Below are 16,853 nucleotides of genomic sequence, written 5' to 3'. Positions count from 1 at the left end.
GGAGCTCACAATGTAGCTCAGGTTAGCCTTGAACATTTTCTATAGCCCAGGATAGCCTAAAACTCATCATCATCCTGCTTCTGCTTTCCAAATTCTGGAATTATAGGCTTCTATGATTGCATCCAGCTATTAGTCTCTAATTTTTTGTTAGGTGGGATAATGGTAGCTTTTATTCTAAGGCAGTGGTTCTCAGTTTAGAACAATTTTGCTTCTAGGGGGTCATTAGTAATGTCTAGAGAAAATTTTCATGACTAAGACGGCTGTTACTTCCACCTACTGGGCAGAGGTCAGGGAGCTGTTAAATATGCTACAATGCATAGGATAGCCTCCCATAATGAAAAATTGAGCTGCCAACCATATTAAAGTTGCGCTACCTTAATATGCATTTATGAATGTAGGCCAGTGTTCCACACTGAATATATTCTAGAAGCACTGAGGCTGAGAAAGCTAGTGTCCTACTAAACTGGACATATTACTCATGTAAAATACTTTAAAAATTGTGCTGGATAGCTTTAGTGTCAACTTGACACACCTGGGTTGAAAGTGCCTCAATTGGGGAATTGCCTTCATTGGACTGGCCTGTGGCCATGTCCATGGGGCATCTTCTTGTTGAGTGATGTGGGAAGGCCCAGCCCACTGTGGATGGTGCCACCCCTGAGAAGGTGGGAAGGTGAGCCTGTGTTGCATAAGAAAGCAGGCTGAGCATGGGCCAGGGGAGCAAGCCAGTAAGCAGCATTCCTCCATGGCCTGGGAACTGGAATCCTTTCCTCTGCCTGTATAAGCTGAGGTATTCTTGCCTCTAATCCTTAGAGGAGGTTCTTCTCCTGGTCCTGGAGTATTTCTTCATGAGTTCTAGGATGGAAATGCTAGCTGCACCATCTTAAAATGTCTGGAGCATTCACCTGTGCAGCTTGGCTGTCTCTGCTATTTGGCCCTGGAAAAGCTACCTATTGTCTCTGCCTCAAGGCAACTGCTGCACTTGGCTTCAGTTTTCGCTCCAGTTAGCTAGGCCATTTCTAGCAGTTAGTTATGCATTCAGTAGGCTCTTCAGGTTCACTTTGTGTTTTCTTTCTTATCTTCACCAAGAAACAGAGTGCTTTCATGGCTCTGTTACCTAGCCGATGGCATGTTTTTCTCTGCAGGTTTAGATCAAGTCCAGAGCCTTAATCATTTGCAAGTACTAATGGGCTTAGGTCATTGCCTAAAACTGAATGAACTATTCCTGGCCTTGCATTCCTGGTGTATTGGCTGCTTTTCTCCTCAAAGTACGTGTCAGAAACAACTTGAGGAAAGAATGATTAATTTTGGTTCATGGTTTCAGAGCTGACATTCTGTCGTGCTGGGGAGGGTGTGGCGGAGCAGAGAGGCTCATGTCATAGAAGACAGGAAGGAGGGGGCCGGGGAAAGGGCTGGAGCAAGGTGAACCTTCACAGAGCATGCCCTTCAACTATGTTATACTTTCTATCTTTTGCCATTTCTCAATAATGCCATTATAGAATGAGTCCATCAAGGGATTAATCTATTCATTGGCTAAAATCCTTCATGATCTAATTGTGTCTAGACTCATAGGCATGGCCTTCAACAGTCTGCTAGGTGCATCTCAATCCAAACCAAGTTGACAGTTAAAATTAATCATTACCTCTAGAGGGAGAGTTGCTTTCCCTTGTTGCCCATCATTACGATACACTGCAACATTCTGCAAGTATTCCTAACACAGTTTTTGGACTAACCCACCCTGAGGTTTCAGGCATTCTATTGCGGGAGCTCCCCTGTTACTGATTTTGGAATGACTCTAGCCACGAGTCTACTGAGATGGAATACAGTTCACAGGGCCCAACCTCATTTGCTCCTTTGCTCAGAGTCTTTTGTCTTCTGGTCTCCCATGTTTTGAAAATAAATTTCTCATTTTTACATGTTTCTCAAAATATAGCCCTTTAAAATTAGCATAAATAAATGTCTTTTAAAGATTTTTAAAATTACTTTTCCCAGCATTATAGAGTTTTGGTATTTTTATCTTTTAGGATTTTAACCTTTAAGGATTTTTGACTATGGATTTTTATCAGCATTGTATATTTCACGAAACTCCTCAGACGTGAAGAAAACAAAGAATTATTCAAATAATTTGACACTGTAAATTCTGTACTAAGACCAAACAAATTTATGACAGCTATCAAGGTTTTAGTCAGTCTGTCCATTTTGACTGACTGATCAAAAGGGAGAGAGGAACTGTCAAATTAAAAGAGGCCCTAAGCTGTCATTCTATGCAGCATGCTGTGCCTAATACTGTATAGTGACTGATCAACTTGACAGGATGGTGACTCACCTAGGAGGTAAGCCTCTGGCTAGGCCTGTGAAGAATTGTCTTGATTAGATTAATTGAGGTTGACAGACCTGCCCACGGTGTGTGGCATGGCTCCAGGGACAGGGGTTCTAGACTTCATAGAAAGGAGAAAGCCAATTGAGCACAAGCTTTCATTTCTCTCTGCTTTCTGACTGTGTGTCCAGTTGCCTTCAGTCCCATCTGCTATGACTTCCACACCATGATGGACTGTACCCTCAAACTGTGAGCCAAATTAAGCCATTTCCCCTAAAGCTGCTTTTGTCAGGGTGTTTTATCACAACAGGAAAGGAAACTAAGGTAGACTGATAAACAAAATATAAATCAAGAATATATTCTTGCAACAAGTACTGAGTCCTGAGCTTCCAGTTGACAGTTGATCAAAATTGCTCAGACATGTCCAAATACGGCAAACATGGAGGTAGTTCTGCCAGTTTTTCTTTTGACCTGTCTAATACTGCCTGTCCATGTTGATAGGTGGAGCTCTGTGAATCATTGCTGGTTCAGGTGGCTCAATTTATGAACCACGATGTGTGTGTGTGTGTGTGTGTGTGTGTGTGTGTGTGTGTGTGAATGGATGTTATAGTGTGTATACAGTGGTCAGAGGACAGCTTGTGGGAATTTGCTCTCTACTTCTGCCATGTGGGTCCCAGGAATTGAACACAGGTCATGAAGCTGGACAGCAAAAACCTTTTCCCACTGAGCCACCTTGTTGGTCACTAAAGCTTTTTTTTTTTTTTTTACTCACTGGAAACCAGGAGAAAAAAGACATTAGAAACACGCACAGGCAGCTGGAAGAGGCAGAAACAGGAAGTTCTCCTTCAGTGTAATTTCTGGAATTTAGCCTTTCAGAGTCCGGCTTTGTAATTTATTGATCTAGGAGAGTTTAGACGAAACCCACAGCGTTAATCATTTGCTTAATCATCAGCTGTGGCGTGAAAGCAGCCACAGACAGTGCTGAAATGAATAAACGTGCTTTATTTATAAAAATATGACCTGGCTAGATCAGCTTGTGGGTTATAGTTTGCCCACCCCTGCTCAAGTCTACAGTGGAACAAAAGTGGGTTTGGGATTTATTGGATTTAATGGTTCCTTTTGGATTTATTGCTTCCTGGAAACAGGACACAATGAAAAGAAATGTTATCTTTTTAATTTTGAAATTTTAAAGTTTTCTTAACATCAGAACCAGAACCTGTGAAGTGTTAAGAGACTGTAAGGTATTAAGAGAAACAAAATCTCTGGACCCAGAATTCCAAGTCACATCACTCAGTAGGTGCACCGCTTTAATCCAGTCATTTGACTGCTATGAGCTGTGATGAAAATGACAATATTTAACCACACCAACGTTGCTGTGGGTCAGGAAGAGGTGTGCATGTAGTTTGAAATCTCCAAGCTGCTTTTCATGACCCTAGTTTGTGTTGATTCTCCTGCAGGAATACCAGCTCATAGTGGGACTCAGCAACGCTATGCTCTGGATTTCCTATTTCATCACCTTCTTAGTGATGTATTTCATTATCATCTGCTTGCTGTGTGCAGTTTTCTTTCTTAAGGCAAGTACCCATGTGAATGCAGTCAGACTGTAAGAAGGATGAAGAAATTTCAGTGTGGGCAGAGTGTGTTTTAGTTTGCCGAACAGTAATGGGGTTTTCATGGATTCCACTGTAGGAGTTCAAAAGGTGCTTTGTCTATCAGAGGGAAAAAAATAACAAAATGACTGGCTCCTCTATAGACAATGTTGTCAGTGTCAGTAAGCAATGTGAGTCGCGCCACTAGGGTCACTGCGTTTGGTGTTTTTCTTCACGTCCCTGCCCTTTCCTCACCAGTTCACGGATGGCTAAACTCGCTTCCTAATTGTTTCATCAGATTACACACGAGCGAGTCTTCCAGCACAGTGACCCGACATTCCTTGTCTTCTACTTCCTGTGCTTCGCCGTCTCCTCAATGTTACTCGGTTTCATGGTTAGCTCGTTCTTCGATAAAGGTGAGTCTAAGGCTTCTTTCATGAAAGATGCTATGTTTTGACTAATAAAGAATTTTATTGGGAAGCTTCCTCTAAATTTCAGTTGCCACTGGATAAATTCCGGAAAATTTCTTCCTCATACTCTTCATTTAAGTAAAAGTATTTACGGAGCTCCAACTGTGAGTCAGGCACGGAGCCAGATGCCAGTGATGTAGTGGGGAGCGACATGGTTTCCCTCCACTTTTAGAGTTTGCATTCTCTTGCACAGTAAAGTGAGGGTAGTTATTTCTGGCTCTGTGGCTTCCATCATTTGACTCTATTTCCTTTTTCCTTTTCAGCTTCCTTGGCCTCTTCCATCACAGGTTTTCTCCATTTTCTCACTTTCTTTCCATATTTAATGATAGTTCAAAGGTATGATCAGATAAGCTTCCCCGTGAAGCTGGCATCCTGTCTCATTACAAATACCGAATTAGCTTTTGGGGCCGACCTGATATGCAGGATGGAAATGAAGGGTGAGTATTTCCTGTGCAAAAGCATGTGATAATCTGAGTCAAAGAAAGAAAAGGCAGGCCATAGAGGGCTGGGAGAGAGCAGCGGGCAGGTGTGCTTTGTTTGTCACTGTCCTTTTTATCATAAAAAAAATGGTGTGTATGCATTATATATACATACTGTGCACACATGTATATGTAAATAGTAATACTATACAAACTGATACAAATAATATATTAGATATTTATATCTGCATACATATCAGTATGTTCGTGTCCTGTCTGTGTAGGTGGTCTCTTCTGGGGTATAATTTTGTCACTCAAGACGATGGCAGCCTTTCACTACTGAAAGTTTTCAGTGTTCCACCATGGAGATGATTATAGCTGTGGCTTTTCGTAGATGATTTTATCTAGCTAAGAAAATTCTGTTTCTAGTTCATTGAGTATTGATTATGATCAGTCAAAGGCTGTTGAATATTATAAAATACCTTTCCCCATAAAGAGATATGATTGTATATGTTCTATTAATGTGGTGAACTTAATGACTGAGGTTCAGATACTGAACCTTTCTTGTAGTCTAGGATACATCCCTCCTGATTATGTCATCCCTTTCATCTTGATTGGTTGGCATATAACTGCTCATAGAATCCTTTTAAATCCTTATTTCTATGATATCAGTGATGATTTCTACTTTTATTCCTCATTTTTGCAGCAGTTTGGCCCCTTAGATCTTACTGTGTTATTCAGTCTGCACAAATTTATGTATATCTTGCTTTTCTTTCTCTAAGGGGTGTTTTGTTGTTTTTGTTTTTGAGAGAGGGTCTCACTCTGTAGCGTAAGCTGATCTCTAACTCACTATATAGCTCATGCTGACCTTGAACTTGTATTGATCCCCCTGCTTCAGCAGCTCAAGTGCTGGGATTATAGGTGTGAATACGATACATAGTTCTTTCTCTAGCTTTTTAAGGTGGAAGAGTAGGTTACCAGTTTGTGCTCTCCCATTTGTTAATGTACATATCACAGCTGTAGTCCTCTGTGTACTCACTTTTGCTACATCCCATAAATTTTGTAGTTTTTACTCCCCTCATAGTATAACTTTCCTTATTATTTATTGACCATCTATAAGACAACTTGTGGGATTTTGAGGGGTTTGTATTAAACCTGTAGACCTCTTTGGAAAGAGTTGACATTTTACTGTGTACAATCTAGTGAATGGTGAACATATTATGTTTATTTATTTGTATATGCTTTGATTTTGTAAAAGCAAACCAGTGATTTTTATACAAATACTATACATTTTAAATTAAATGTAAATTAATTTAACTACATTTAAATTAAATTAATACTTGAGTAGGTTTATAGTGTCAAAGGAATATACTTAAGTTAATTTCAAATGGTGGTAAGTGGTATTATGTTTTTCTTTTTATGTTTGTTATTAGTATTAGAAATCAAACTGGCTTTGTGTTTTACTCTTGTATCCTACGACTGGTGAAGATTTTGTAGTTCTTTTTGCATGTTCCTTGGGGTTTTCCATGTACCCAGCTGTACCACCCCAAAATAGATAAGTTTATTCATATGAATGATAGTTCCTGATATTGCCTGTTGCAGCACTTACAGTGTGCACTGTGTTGAGTAAGTGGTGAACTGGACATCCTTGCCTTGTCTCCAATTTTAGGAGAGACCATTCAGCAGTAGATATATGTTGCTTTGTTGTAGCTTGTTCATTTTTGGTTTCTTGAAATGGTCTCACTCTGTAGCCCAGGCTGGCCTGGAACTCAGTACAAATCCCAGGCTGTGATTATAGATGTGAAGCGTACCTGGCTTATTTGTAGGTGTTTTGCAGAAACTCTTTCACAGGTTGAGGTGATTGTCCTCTCCTCTTACTTCCTGAAGATTTTCCTCATGCACAAATATTGGATTTTTTAATCTTCTTTTATATGTCTGCTGATTTGGTCATATGACTTTCCTTATGTAGGTTACCTGTATAGATTACAATGATTGATTTTTATCGCTTACTCATGTTTTTATTCATATTAAGTTCATATATGTAATGAGACATGAAGAGGCAGCTTCATTATTCTGCATGTAGGAACTCAGTTGTACCTATAACATTTATTGAAATTGGTGTCATTTCTCATTGAATGGACTTTGTACCATTTTCTGATGACTATATTTCCAAACCTACATGTCTTCTTGGTTGTTTTCATGATGATTAGCCTTAGAGAACTGAGGTATAAGACTACCTAACAACCTGGACATTTGCTTTAAGTATTATGGTTTTTGGTTTTCACTAACTTTTAGTAGAGGTTGGATAGAAGGAAAGTCTCCTTCCATTATTACTCCTTTGCTTCCTAGAGAACCTAAACATAAGGGTATCATTGAATAGACAATACAGTCAAAGAATGCATGAAATACAGCAGGGGTGCAGATGGGGAAGGGGCCTAAATATGATAAAGATGTATTGTGTGAAATGCACAGAAATTCAATAATAAATTCTAAAAAAGAAAATAGGGGGCTGGAGAAATGACTCAGCAGTTAAGAGCATTGGCTGCTCTTACAAAGAACCTGGGTTTGATTCCCAGCACCCACGTGGTGGCTAACAACCATAACTCCAGCTCCAGGGCATCTGACGCCCTCTTCTGACTTCCTTGGGTATTGCATGACACCAGTGCACTCAAACACATGCAGGCAATATACTCACACACATAAAATAAAAATAATAAATAAAACATTAAATAGACAGTCTCCAGAGAATGCAGGTGAAGTTTTTCCCTTGTTGTTAATCAAAAAGCAACTAGGTGACTTTGTTCTAGCCATTGTTGAACATCTGAAGTAACTGTCTCCTTTTATATTTCAGGGGATGGTGCTCAATGGGATAACTTCTCTTCAAAAATAAGTGCAGATGATGACTTAACTTTGGCCCACATAGTGGGAATGTTTTTATTTAGTGCTTTCCTGTATGGTCTTGTGGTCTGGTATGTAGATAATGTCTTTCCAGGGAAGTATGGTGTGCCTAAACCATGGAATTTTTTCTTGCAGGTGAGTTCCAATGCTTTTTTTTAATTTTTTTATTTAGAGAACCCTCGGTCCTTATGTGGCTGGTTTGCAGAAGAGCAAGCACACGTGCCCTAACACCCCTCCCCATGGTGACTGTGCTAGTCAGACTTCTTACTGCTTTGCAAATGCCTGAGGGAGATGAATTAAAAGATGGAAAGATGTATTTCGGCTCCTGATTTTGAGGGTTTCTGTCCATAATCCCATAGCCATGCCACTTGGAGCCTGAGGTGAGGCAGAGCGTCTTTGTGGAAAGGTGTGGCAGAACAGCTGGTCATCTTATGGCCATCAGGAAATAACCAGGATGCCTATGCTGGGATTTTCCCCTCTTCCCTCTTTATTTCATCATGACCCCTGGGGTATTGGGTGTTGCCACCCTTATTCGGAGCTGTTCTTCCCCTCTATAAAACCCCCACAGACACACCCAGAAATGTGTTTTGCTAATCTCTTCAACAAACCTCAAGCCAATCAAGTTGACAATCTAAGATTAACCACTCTAGTCCCTCACCCTTATTGTACTAATGCCATTTTTTCCTTCTCAACCAAAGCTGTTATGAGTTAACTTTGTCACGTGTATGATAGAATGAAGTGATTTTTCTGCAAAGAAATCCCATGTGAATGAACACACAGTCATGTCTGTAGGCCCAAGTGAGGAGTGGATAAATTATGTATGCCCCATGTCTATTTTTAAAAGATTTTTCTATTTTAAATGACATCAGGTATATTTATGAGAAATGGTGTTGTACTTTAATGCACATATAAAATGAGTAAGGATGAAATCAGAGTAATTGCCATTGCATTTATCATTTCTTTGTTTTGAGAACATTTAAATTTCTCTCATGTAATCTCTTGTAAGATACAAAATAGATTATTATAACTGATAGTCAACCTACCCTGCTGTAGAATGTAGAACTTATTCCCCCTATCTAACTTGTATTTTGGTTCCCTTCTCTGGCATCTCTTTATTCCTTTTATCTTCTCTAATTCCTAGCCTCTAGTGACCGAGTACTACTCTGTATTTCTATTAAGTCAATGTCTTTAGCTTCTGCATATGAGTGAGAATACACAGTGTTTGTCTTCCTGTGCATAGATCATTCACTTAACGTAGTTTCTGCCAAGTGTACCCATGTTATTGCAATTCTCTTTTTATGATCAAATCATATTTCATTGCAAAGTATACCACATTTTATGTATCCACGTATCCATCAATGGAGATGGTGGTTGAATCCATATTTTGGCTCCTGTGAATGATGTTGAAATAAACATGAGAGTACAGATATGTCTTTGCCATATGGATTTCATTTCCTTTGGGCATATGCCCAGTGGTGGGACTGGTGATTCAATTTTAAGTCTTTTGAGGAGCCTCTATGCTGGCTTATGTCCATCTGTACTAATTTAGATTCTTACCAGCAGTGTGTGCAAGTTCTCTTTTCTCTTCATGCTCATCAGCATTTGTCATTTTTGTCTTTATGTAAAAGCCACATCAATGTTTTAATGATACATTGTTTTGATTTTCATTCCCCTGCTTACCCATGATATTGAGCAACTTTTACTTATTGACCCTTTGTGTATCATTTGAGAAATGTCTATTCATATAGCTTGACATTCTAAATTTGTATTATTTATTTTTCTCATTGTTGAATTATTTAAGTTCCATATATATTCTGAAAATAATTTCCCTTTGAACCAGTAGTTTAAAAATATTTTCTCCCATTTCACAGGTAAACTTGATTGTGTTGATGATGATCTTTGCTTTGCAAGATATTCATACCTTGATAAAATTCATTTGTCTTATTTTGCTATTGTTTTGTACTTTGAGGATATAATGAAAAACATCTTTGTCTATACCAATGTCTTAAAGCATCTCTATGGCTTTCTTCTGAGAATTAGTAGTTTCAGATATTTGGTCCATTTGAACTGATTTTTGGATATACTGAGAGCTTGGTGTCAAGTGTCTATCTGTGCGTGAATATCCAGTTTTCTTAGCACCATTTAGTATATTTATAGGACAGGTATCTCATGTTCCCATACATATGCACAAGTTGAAGATGTTGACTTAACAGAAATACATAGTATAAAGTCACCAGAGGCTAGGAATTGGAGAAGATAAAGGGAATAAAGAGATGCCAGAGAAGAGAACCAAAATACAAGTCAGAAAGAGGAAATAAGTTCTACTGTTCTTTATATTTGGTGTGTTGGTCAAAAATCAGCTTCCTATGCAGACACTTAGTTGTATTAGATTCTATAGTGTGCTCCGCTCATTGTGTCGGCTCTCACGTCAGTGTCATCCTTTTAGATACTATAGCTTCACAGTGTGGTGAAAAGATCAGGTATTTTGATGATGTGGTCTGATATCATGTGTGTATGTGTATACACATGTGTGTGAATGTATGGTGCACATGCCTGTGAGCATGGGTATAGGGCAGTAAGGACGTTGGATGTCCTTCTCTCCCCTTCTCCATTTTATTCTTTGAGACAGGGTCTCATTGGACCTGGAGCTAGGCTGGTGCCCAGTAAGCCCAACTTTTTAGTGTCCTCTTTAATTTCATCAGTATTTTGTAATTTTTGTTGAAATCATTCACTTCTTTGATTGAGTTTTTCCCAGATATTTTTGTAGTTATTCTAAGTGAGATTGTCATCTTGATTTCTCTTTCAACTAGCATGTTTTTAGTGTGTAAAAATCCACTCATTTCTATATGCTGATTAGTGCCAATTTACTGAATTTATCAATTCTAACCATTTTAATGGTGTTTTTCCTATATATAAAAATATTATCTGCAAGCTGAAATAATTTGATTTCTTCCTTTCCTATTTGGAATGCCCTTCATGCATCCCTTTCACATAACTGCCTTGGCTAAGGCTCCCTGTACTGGATGGTAAAACATGTAAAAGCAAGGTAAAAACATGAACATCCTTGTTCCAGATGTTAAAGGAAATGATTTCAGCCTTTCCCCATTCAGTGTGATGGCTGTGGGCTTCTGAGTAAATTCTTACCATATTTAATTTGTTGAGTGTTTTTATTATGAAAATGTTGAATTTTACCAAATGCTTTTTCCGTATCTGTTGAGGTAATCATATATTTTTGAAGGACTGTTCTTAATTATTTATTTTCCTTCATCAAATATATAATTAAGTGAAGCAGACTTTCCCCTGTAAATACCCGAATGGTACAGAAGACAGTGGCTTTGTAGCACTGTTTTGTTCTACTGTTTGAATTTGTACTAAGGCACTTGAGACATGCTGATCATTGTTTTTATACCATCAATGAAAATGACAGCTCAGTAAAAAGGCAAAGTATTTTAAAAATAGTTTGTGAAAATAATATTGTTCTTAGAGACAATTGAAAGTCCTAGTATAGCCGTAAATCTGTAGACCACATCCAACCAGAAAGACCTCACCAAAGTAATGTGATACTTTCACCGTGCCTTTTTGAGGCGATTTCAGTAGTTCACTTCCTGCACAGCCATGCTCTGTGGTTATAATTTTAGCAAGCCATATTAGAGACAAGCTCCTTCAAATGATAGTTTCAAGACATCCATTGTAACCCACTCCAAAATGAGAGTGAATGACCCAGAGAGCATTGAAGTCTTTAGTGCACTTAATTTTTCAGTAATACCATGATTGCATGTTTTTATTCTTTTAGAAATCCTACTGGCTTGGGAAAACAACCTTAAACAATGAAGAGCACCATCTCTCTGATTTGGCCCCAAATAATTATATTGAGGCTGAGCCTGTTGGTTTAGTGGCTGGTATCAGGATTCAACATTTATACAAGGTATTATTCTGTGAGTCTTTGTTTCTTTTTTCAATTTGTTTTACTTTTTTTTCTAGAATTTCATATATGAGTCCTGTAGTTACATCATTCCTTCCCTTGCTTAATCTCCTCCAACTCATCATATGACCTTCCCCTCCACTCCTCAAATTGGTGGTCTGTTCTTTTATAATTAGTACTGTTAACACATATATACCCTAAGACTAAATGGACATACTGAGTCCATTTAGTGTTACTAATATGTGTGTTTAGGGCTGACTATTTGGGACTAGATTACGTATCAGGTTGTACATCCCTGGAGAAAACTGATTCTTACACTCTCAGCAGCCATCAATTTCCTGTAGCTCTTCATCTAGGAGTGCAGTCTTGTGAAATTTCCTGCATCTATGTTTGCATGTCAACTGGTGTTGCCATGTAGGTCTTGTTTAGGCAACCATATTGTTGATTTCATGGGTGAGGCATCCCTGTCATGTCTAGAAGGCACTATCTGGTCCTCTAGTGTTTCAGTCTTTCTGTCCCCTCTTCTGTGATGTTCCCTGAGCCTTGGGTGTAGGAGTTGCATTGTAGAAGCATCAATTGGGTATGGGCACCCCATGATCACTTATTCTCTGTATTTTGATGAGTTATGGATCTCTGTGATATCCTGTATCTGTTGCAAAAAAAAGCTTCTTTGACTTCTGGTCTAATTGGACCAGAAATCTGGTGAGAGTTACATTTATCTGTGGGTATGAGAATAAGTGTTTTATATACAGTTAGAAATGATACTGGTTTAGGAAAATGGCAGTAGTAGTAGGTTCTCCTCTAGGGTCTATGACCTCTCCAGCCATGGGTATTTGACTGTGTTTTAAGGACTATGCATGAATTCTCTCTTTTTGAGCAGGTCTTAAGTCAAATTAGACAACTGTTGGTTATACCCAAGATAACCAACACAAAATTGCACAACCAAATTGGAAAATCTAAAAGAAATGGATAGATTTCTAGATATATATGACTTAAAGATTCTGGACATTTTCTTCCTTGGAGTGGTTGCTAATTCTAATCATGGACTGGGGCTCCTGAGAAAGAACTCTACTGGAGTAAAGAAAGACATGTGAAGTTTGGGGGCAGGTAATAGTTGCCTGGCATGACATATTGGATACTTGAAGGATCCAGACATATGGCCAGATTCATGAACTGGTAGGATTAATATTGTGAAAATGGCCACCCTACCAAAAGCAATCTACAGATTCAGTGCAATCCCCATCAAAATTCCAATGCAATTCTTTATAGCAATTGAAAAAATAATTTTAAATTTCATATAGAAATACAAAGCTGTAAATATAGCCAAATACACAAGACCAGAGAACTATAGATCCTATGCCTGCAGTCATCTCTGGCATATCTCTAGACAAATGAAATTTCTTACTATCTGCTAAATATGGATTCTTATATTTAAAAGCAAGTATACCATTTACCACTCATCAAAGAAGCTTTTTTTTTTGGACCAGATAGAGGCTATTACAGAGTTCCACCACTGATCACACACACAGAGTATGTGTCTGAGAGATGCCCAGGCCTAAGCAACACATCTGTAGTGGAACCTCTACACCTAACCCTCATGGAATATAGTAGAACAGGGAGTAGTGAGAATACTAATGCATGCCTTAACTCATTCCAGCAAAGCTTCCTCATATGACAGAGTGTGATGAACACAGAAGGCCACAACTGGCTAAGTTTTAGAGAATAAGAGCCTGCAGAGTGTGTGTCCCTGGATAGGACTCCTATATGAAACCTCACCCACCTACATCTCAGGGACCACTGCAGAAGAGGGGGTGTTAAAATTGTAAGTGCCAGGGTTGATGTATGAATATAAGGAAAAAGAGACTTTCAGGTTACTGGGAACTTGCTCATATGAACTTGCAACAATGGTGACAGCATGCATAAGACCCAGGCCAACTATCAGGTGAAAACTCAGCACAGAACAAGGGAAATAGGCAGCAGGCCCGACCCTAGCTGAGGAACTATTATCAACTGATTACTGCTGGGTAAAGCAGAGTAGATATTCTTTAAGAGAGTGACTCTAGATAGGCTGACTAGACTTCAGTGGATGAACTTGCACTGAGGGACATCTGTGCACAAATGCTTGACCAGATAGGACTTAACATATATTAGATCTTAATCCACTTAGACCCCCTCCCCCATCCATGCCCCTCATACACCCCCCCCATCCATGAGGGGCATGGATGGAGGAGGGGGTCTAAGTGGATTAAGATCTATTATACAAAATGCACAAAACTAAAAAAAATATTTTTTAGAAAAGAAATAGAGAATACTCTGGATATCCAAAGCAACTCTATACAATTAAAGAACTGCTAGAGGTAACACCATTTCTGATCCTAAGTTACACGTTGAAGCCATAGTAATAAAAACAGCTTGGTACTGGCATAGAAACAGACACATTGATCGATGGAATGGATTGAAGACCCAGATATAAGTCCAAGCATCTAGGCCACCTGATTTTTGACAGAGTCCAAAGCTACACATTGGAGAAAAGAAAGCATCTTCAATGAGTGGTTGCTGGTCAAACTGGATCACTACATATAGAAGAGTGATGCTAGATCTTTCTCTCTTACCCTGCACAAAACTCAATTCCAAATGGACCAAGGACCTCAACATAAGTCCTGATGCCCTGAATCTGATAGAAAAGAAAATACAGGATATGCTTTAACTTACAGGCACAGGGAAGATCTTTCTGAACAGGACTCCTAAAGCACAGGCATTAAGACCAACCTCTAATGCACAGGGATTAATAACCACAACCATGCCACAGATTCAGTATTATGCTGTCTTGAAATTTCTTCTGCCAAAGAAATTAGTCTATTAATTTTTAATTCAATCTCAGGCAAGTTCCGAGGACAAGAGGCAGAATGCATCCAGATTCTCTGCCACAATGTCACAAGAATGGGCACTAGCCCAGTTGCTGTTTTAGTCCATGTTTCCTTCTCCCCCCAATCAACCTGGGCCTCTACACTCCACATTGTTCTCAACGCTACAGTTTTCCAGCCTCCTCCTAGATTGGGCTGGGAAGCTCTCCTTGCAGCAGTCAGCCACTTTTCTAGTGTGAAGTGCCGAAGTCTTCCACAACAACTTGGGTTCTTCACAGCAGCACCCCACTCCTGGTATCAACTTTTGCTTGAGTTACTTTTCTGTTGCTGAGATAATAGGTCATGAATTATAGAAGAAAGAGTTTATTTGGGGTTATGGTTCCAGAAGGATGAGTCCATCATGACAGGGAGGATGGCAGCAAGCAGCAGGCACAGAGCAGGAGCTGGAAGCCAAGACCTCACAGTTTCAATGACAAACATGAAACAGAGAGCACTCTGGAAGTGGGACCAGGCTATGAACTCTCAAAGTCTGCCCCCAGTGACATACTTCCCCTAGCAAGGCTGCACCCACAAACCTCCGCAAACAACACTACCAACTGAGGACCAAGATTTCAAATATGTAAGCCTATGGAGGACAGTTCTCATTCAAACCAGCACAGAAGTGGGGAGTCAAATGCTTTACAGACAAGAAGATACTGCTGGCCTGGAACCGACAGCTTACCATCATCATCTTCTTACCCCATCCTCTTTTCTTCCTTACTTTCCTCCTCGTCCTTTTCTTGCTCTTTTCAGCTTAGACAGCTCTCTTTTCCACTGCATCAGCTTTTCCTGTGGCTCAGTAGGCAGGAAAATACTCTTCCTAATCTCCCTTCTGCTGAGCAGCCTCTGCTTGTCATCTGCCATGGTCTTGTGAAGAATATTTGCATTGTTGTGTGACTTGAATTTCCTTTTCTCCTTTGTTAAATATATTTTGACTGTATTTATGCAAGTGTATTTCTAAGCTCTCTATTTTCTCCATTGATACCTACTCAGGCTAATGTTTAGTGAAAGTGTTAAATCATTCATATGTGTAAATACATATTACTTCTTTATTCTGTTACAAATTTTCTATCAGAGCAGGGCCATATATGCCTTGTTCATAAATGTGAGAGTATGTCCTACAATGTCTGCACGTAACAAGTGCTCAGTAGTTACTTGTTGAATTATTGAATGAGGTGATTAGCAGTGATGAGTCCCGGAGGTAGACGATGTCTAAAGAAGTCAGTTGCAAGTGTTAGTGTATATGACTGGATGGATAATGGTCCAGTTCATGGAGATAAAGACCATATTAGAAAGAGTGAATTTTAGGTGTAATGAGTAGTGCTTGCAGTGTCTATAAGCCAATGACATACCATGGGTTTTTGGCAGATAGTGTGCAACGTAGGAGAGAGACACTGAGGAACTAACTGGGGCTTTATCTGCTTCAAGACTGGAAAAAGGAGGACAGGATGAGATTTTTCAGGAGGATTTATAAACTCCACATATTGCTTAAAAGCATTGCTTGGTTTCCACAATTTAATATATTCTTTTTGATTCTCCAATCTTGAAATTAATAACATTTTTCTTCCTCTCTGATTAATTAATGAGTCCTTGTCATTTATAGGTAACAGAAACAAAATTAGATTTTGGTTTTCTTCTTACAGAAATTTTCCTTAAAAAATAGTGTCATGATAACAGTAAAAGACTTGTCTTTGAATTTATATGAGGGACAGATCACTGTTCTCCTAGGACCGAATGGAGCACGAAAAACCACCACCTTATCAGTTCTCACAGGTATGTATTAGGGATCACCCTGAGCACAGATATACTGGGCCAGGCTGTATCTGGACACCTTTGACATTGACATCATCATCATACTTATAGTTTATCAACCCACTTAAAGTACAAATCATTTAAAAATTAGTATATAGATCCTCAGGCCTCTTGGGGTAAGTCTACAGTGCAGCTCTCCGCGCCGGGACTCCCTAAGCCTCATTCACCCTTCCACCCCACCCAACACCCCCCTGCCCCCCCGCCCGCCATTCTATACTCTAGCTTGGACCCTGTGCCATTCCTAGTCTTGGGGCCCCAGACACCTGGGGAACCAATACTGTTTCCTGATCCTTCTCACCCAGAGCAACTCAGGCCCTTTCTTGGGCTCCAGGAGCACCGCTTCTGGTCCTGGCCCTGCCCTCATCCCCCTCTACTTCCCCGGTCCTCCAACACCCGCCAGCCTCATTCTGGGGCTGACAGCCTCTTTCTAGGGCTCCGAGGCTTACCTTTACTCTCCCTGATCCTTTGCATCCAGTACAACCCAGCTACTCAATCCACTCCCTGGGAAATCTTGGGGCTTCTTCCC

The 16,853-nt window shown here is 39.6% G+C and overlaps 1 protein-coding gene across 1 annotated transcript in view; it reads left to right on the top strand.

The window, feature by feature from the left end:
* The window catches only part of LOC103742790 (ATP-binding cassette sub-family A member 3-like), a 191,249-nt gene that overhangs the window by 23,304 nt on the left and 151,092 nt on the right, over positions 1–16,853 (top strand). The window contains 6 exon segments of the mRNA XM_008843893.1: positions 3,772–3,888; positions 4,202–4,319; positions 4,637–4,810; positions 7,644–7,825; positions 11,484–11,615; positions 16,159–16,288. Of these exon segments, the coding sequence (XP_008842115.1) occupies positions 3,772–3,888; positions 4,202–4,319; positions 4,637–4,810; positions 7,644–7,825; positions 11,484–11,615; positions 16,159–16,288 (853 nt within the window).

This window comes from Nannospalax galili, unplaced genomic scaffold (genome assembly GCF_000622305.1).
Source record: "Nannospalax galili isolate Female #2095 unplaced genomic scaffold, S.galili_v1.0 scaffold381, whole genome shotgun sequence".
Lineage (NCBI taxonomy): Eukaryota > Metazoa > Chordata > Mammalia > Rodentia > Spalacidae > Nannospalax > Nannospalax galili.
This window is presented reverse-complemented; position numbering and strand designations above follow the sequence as displayed.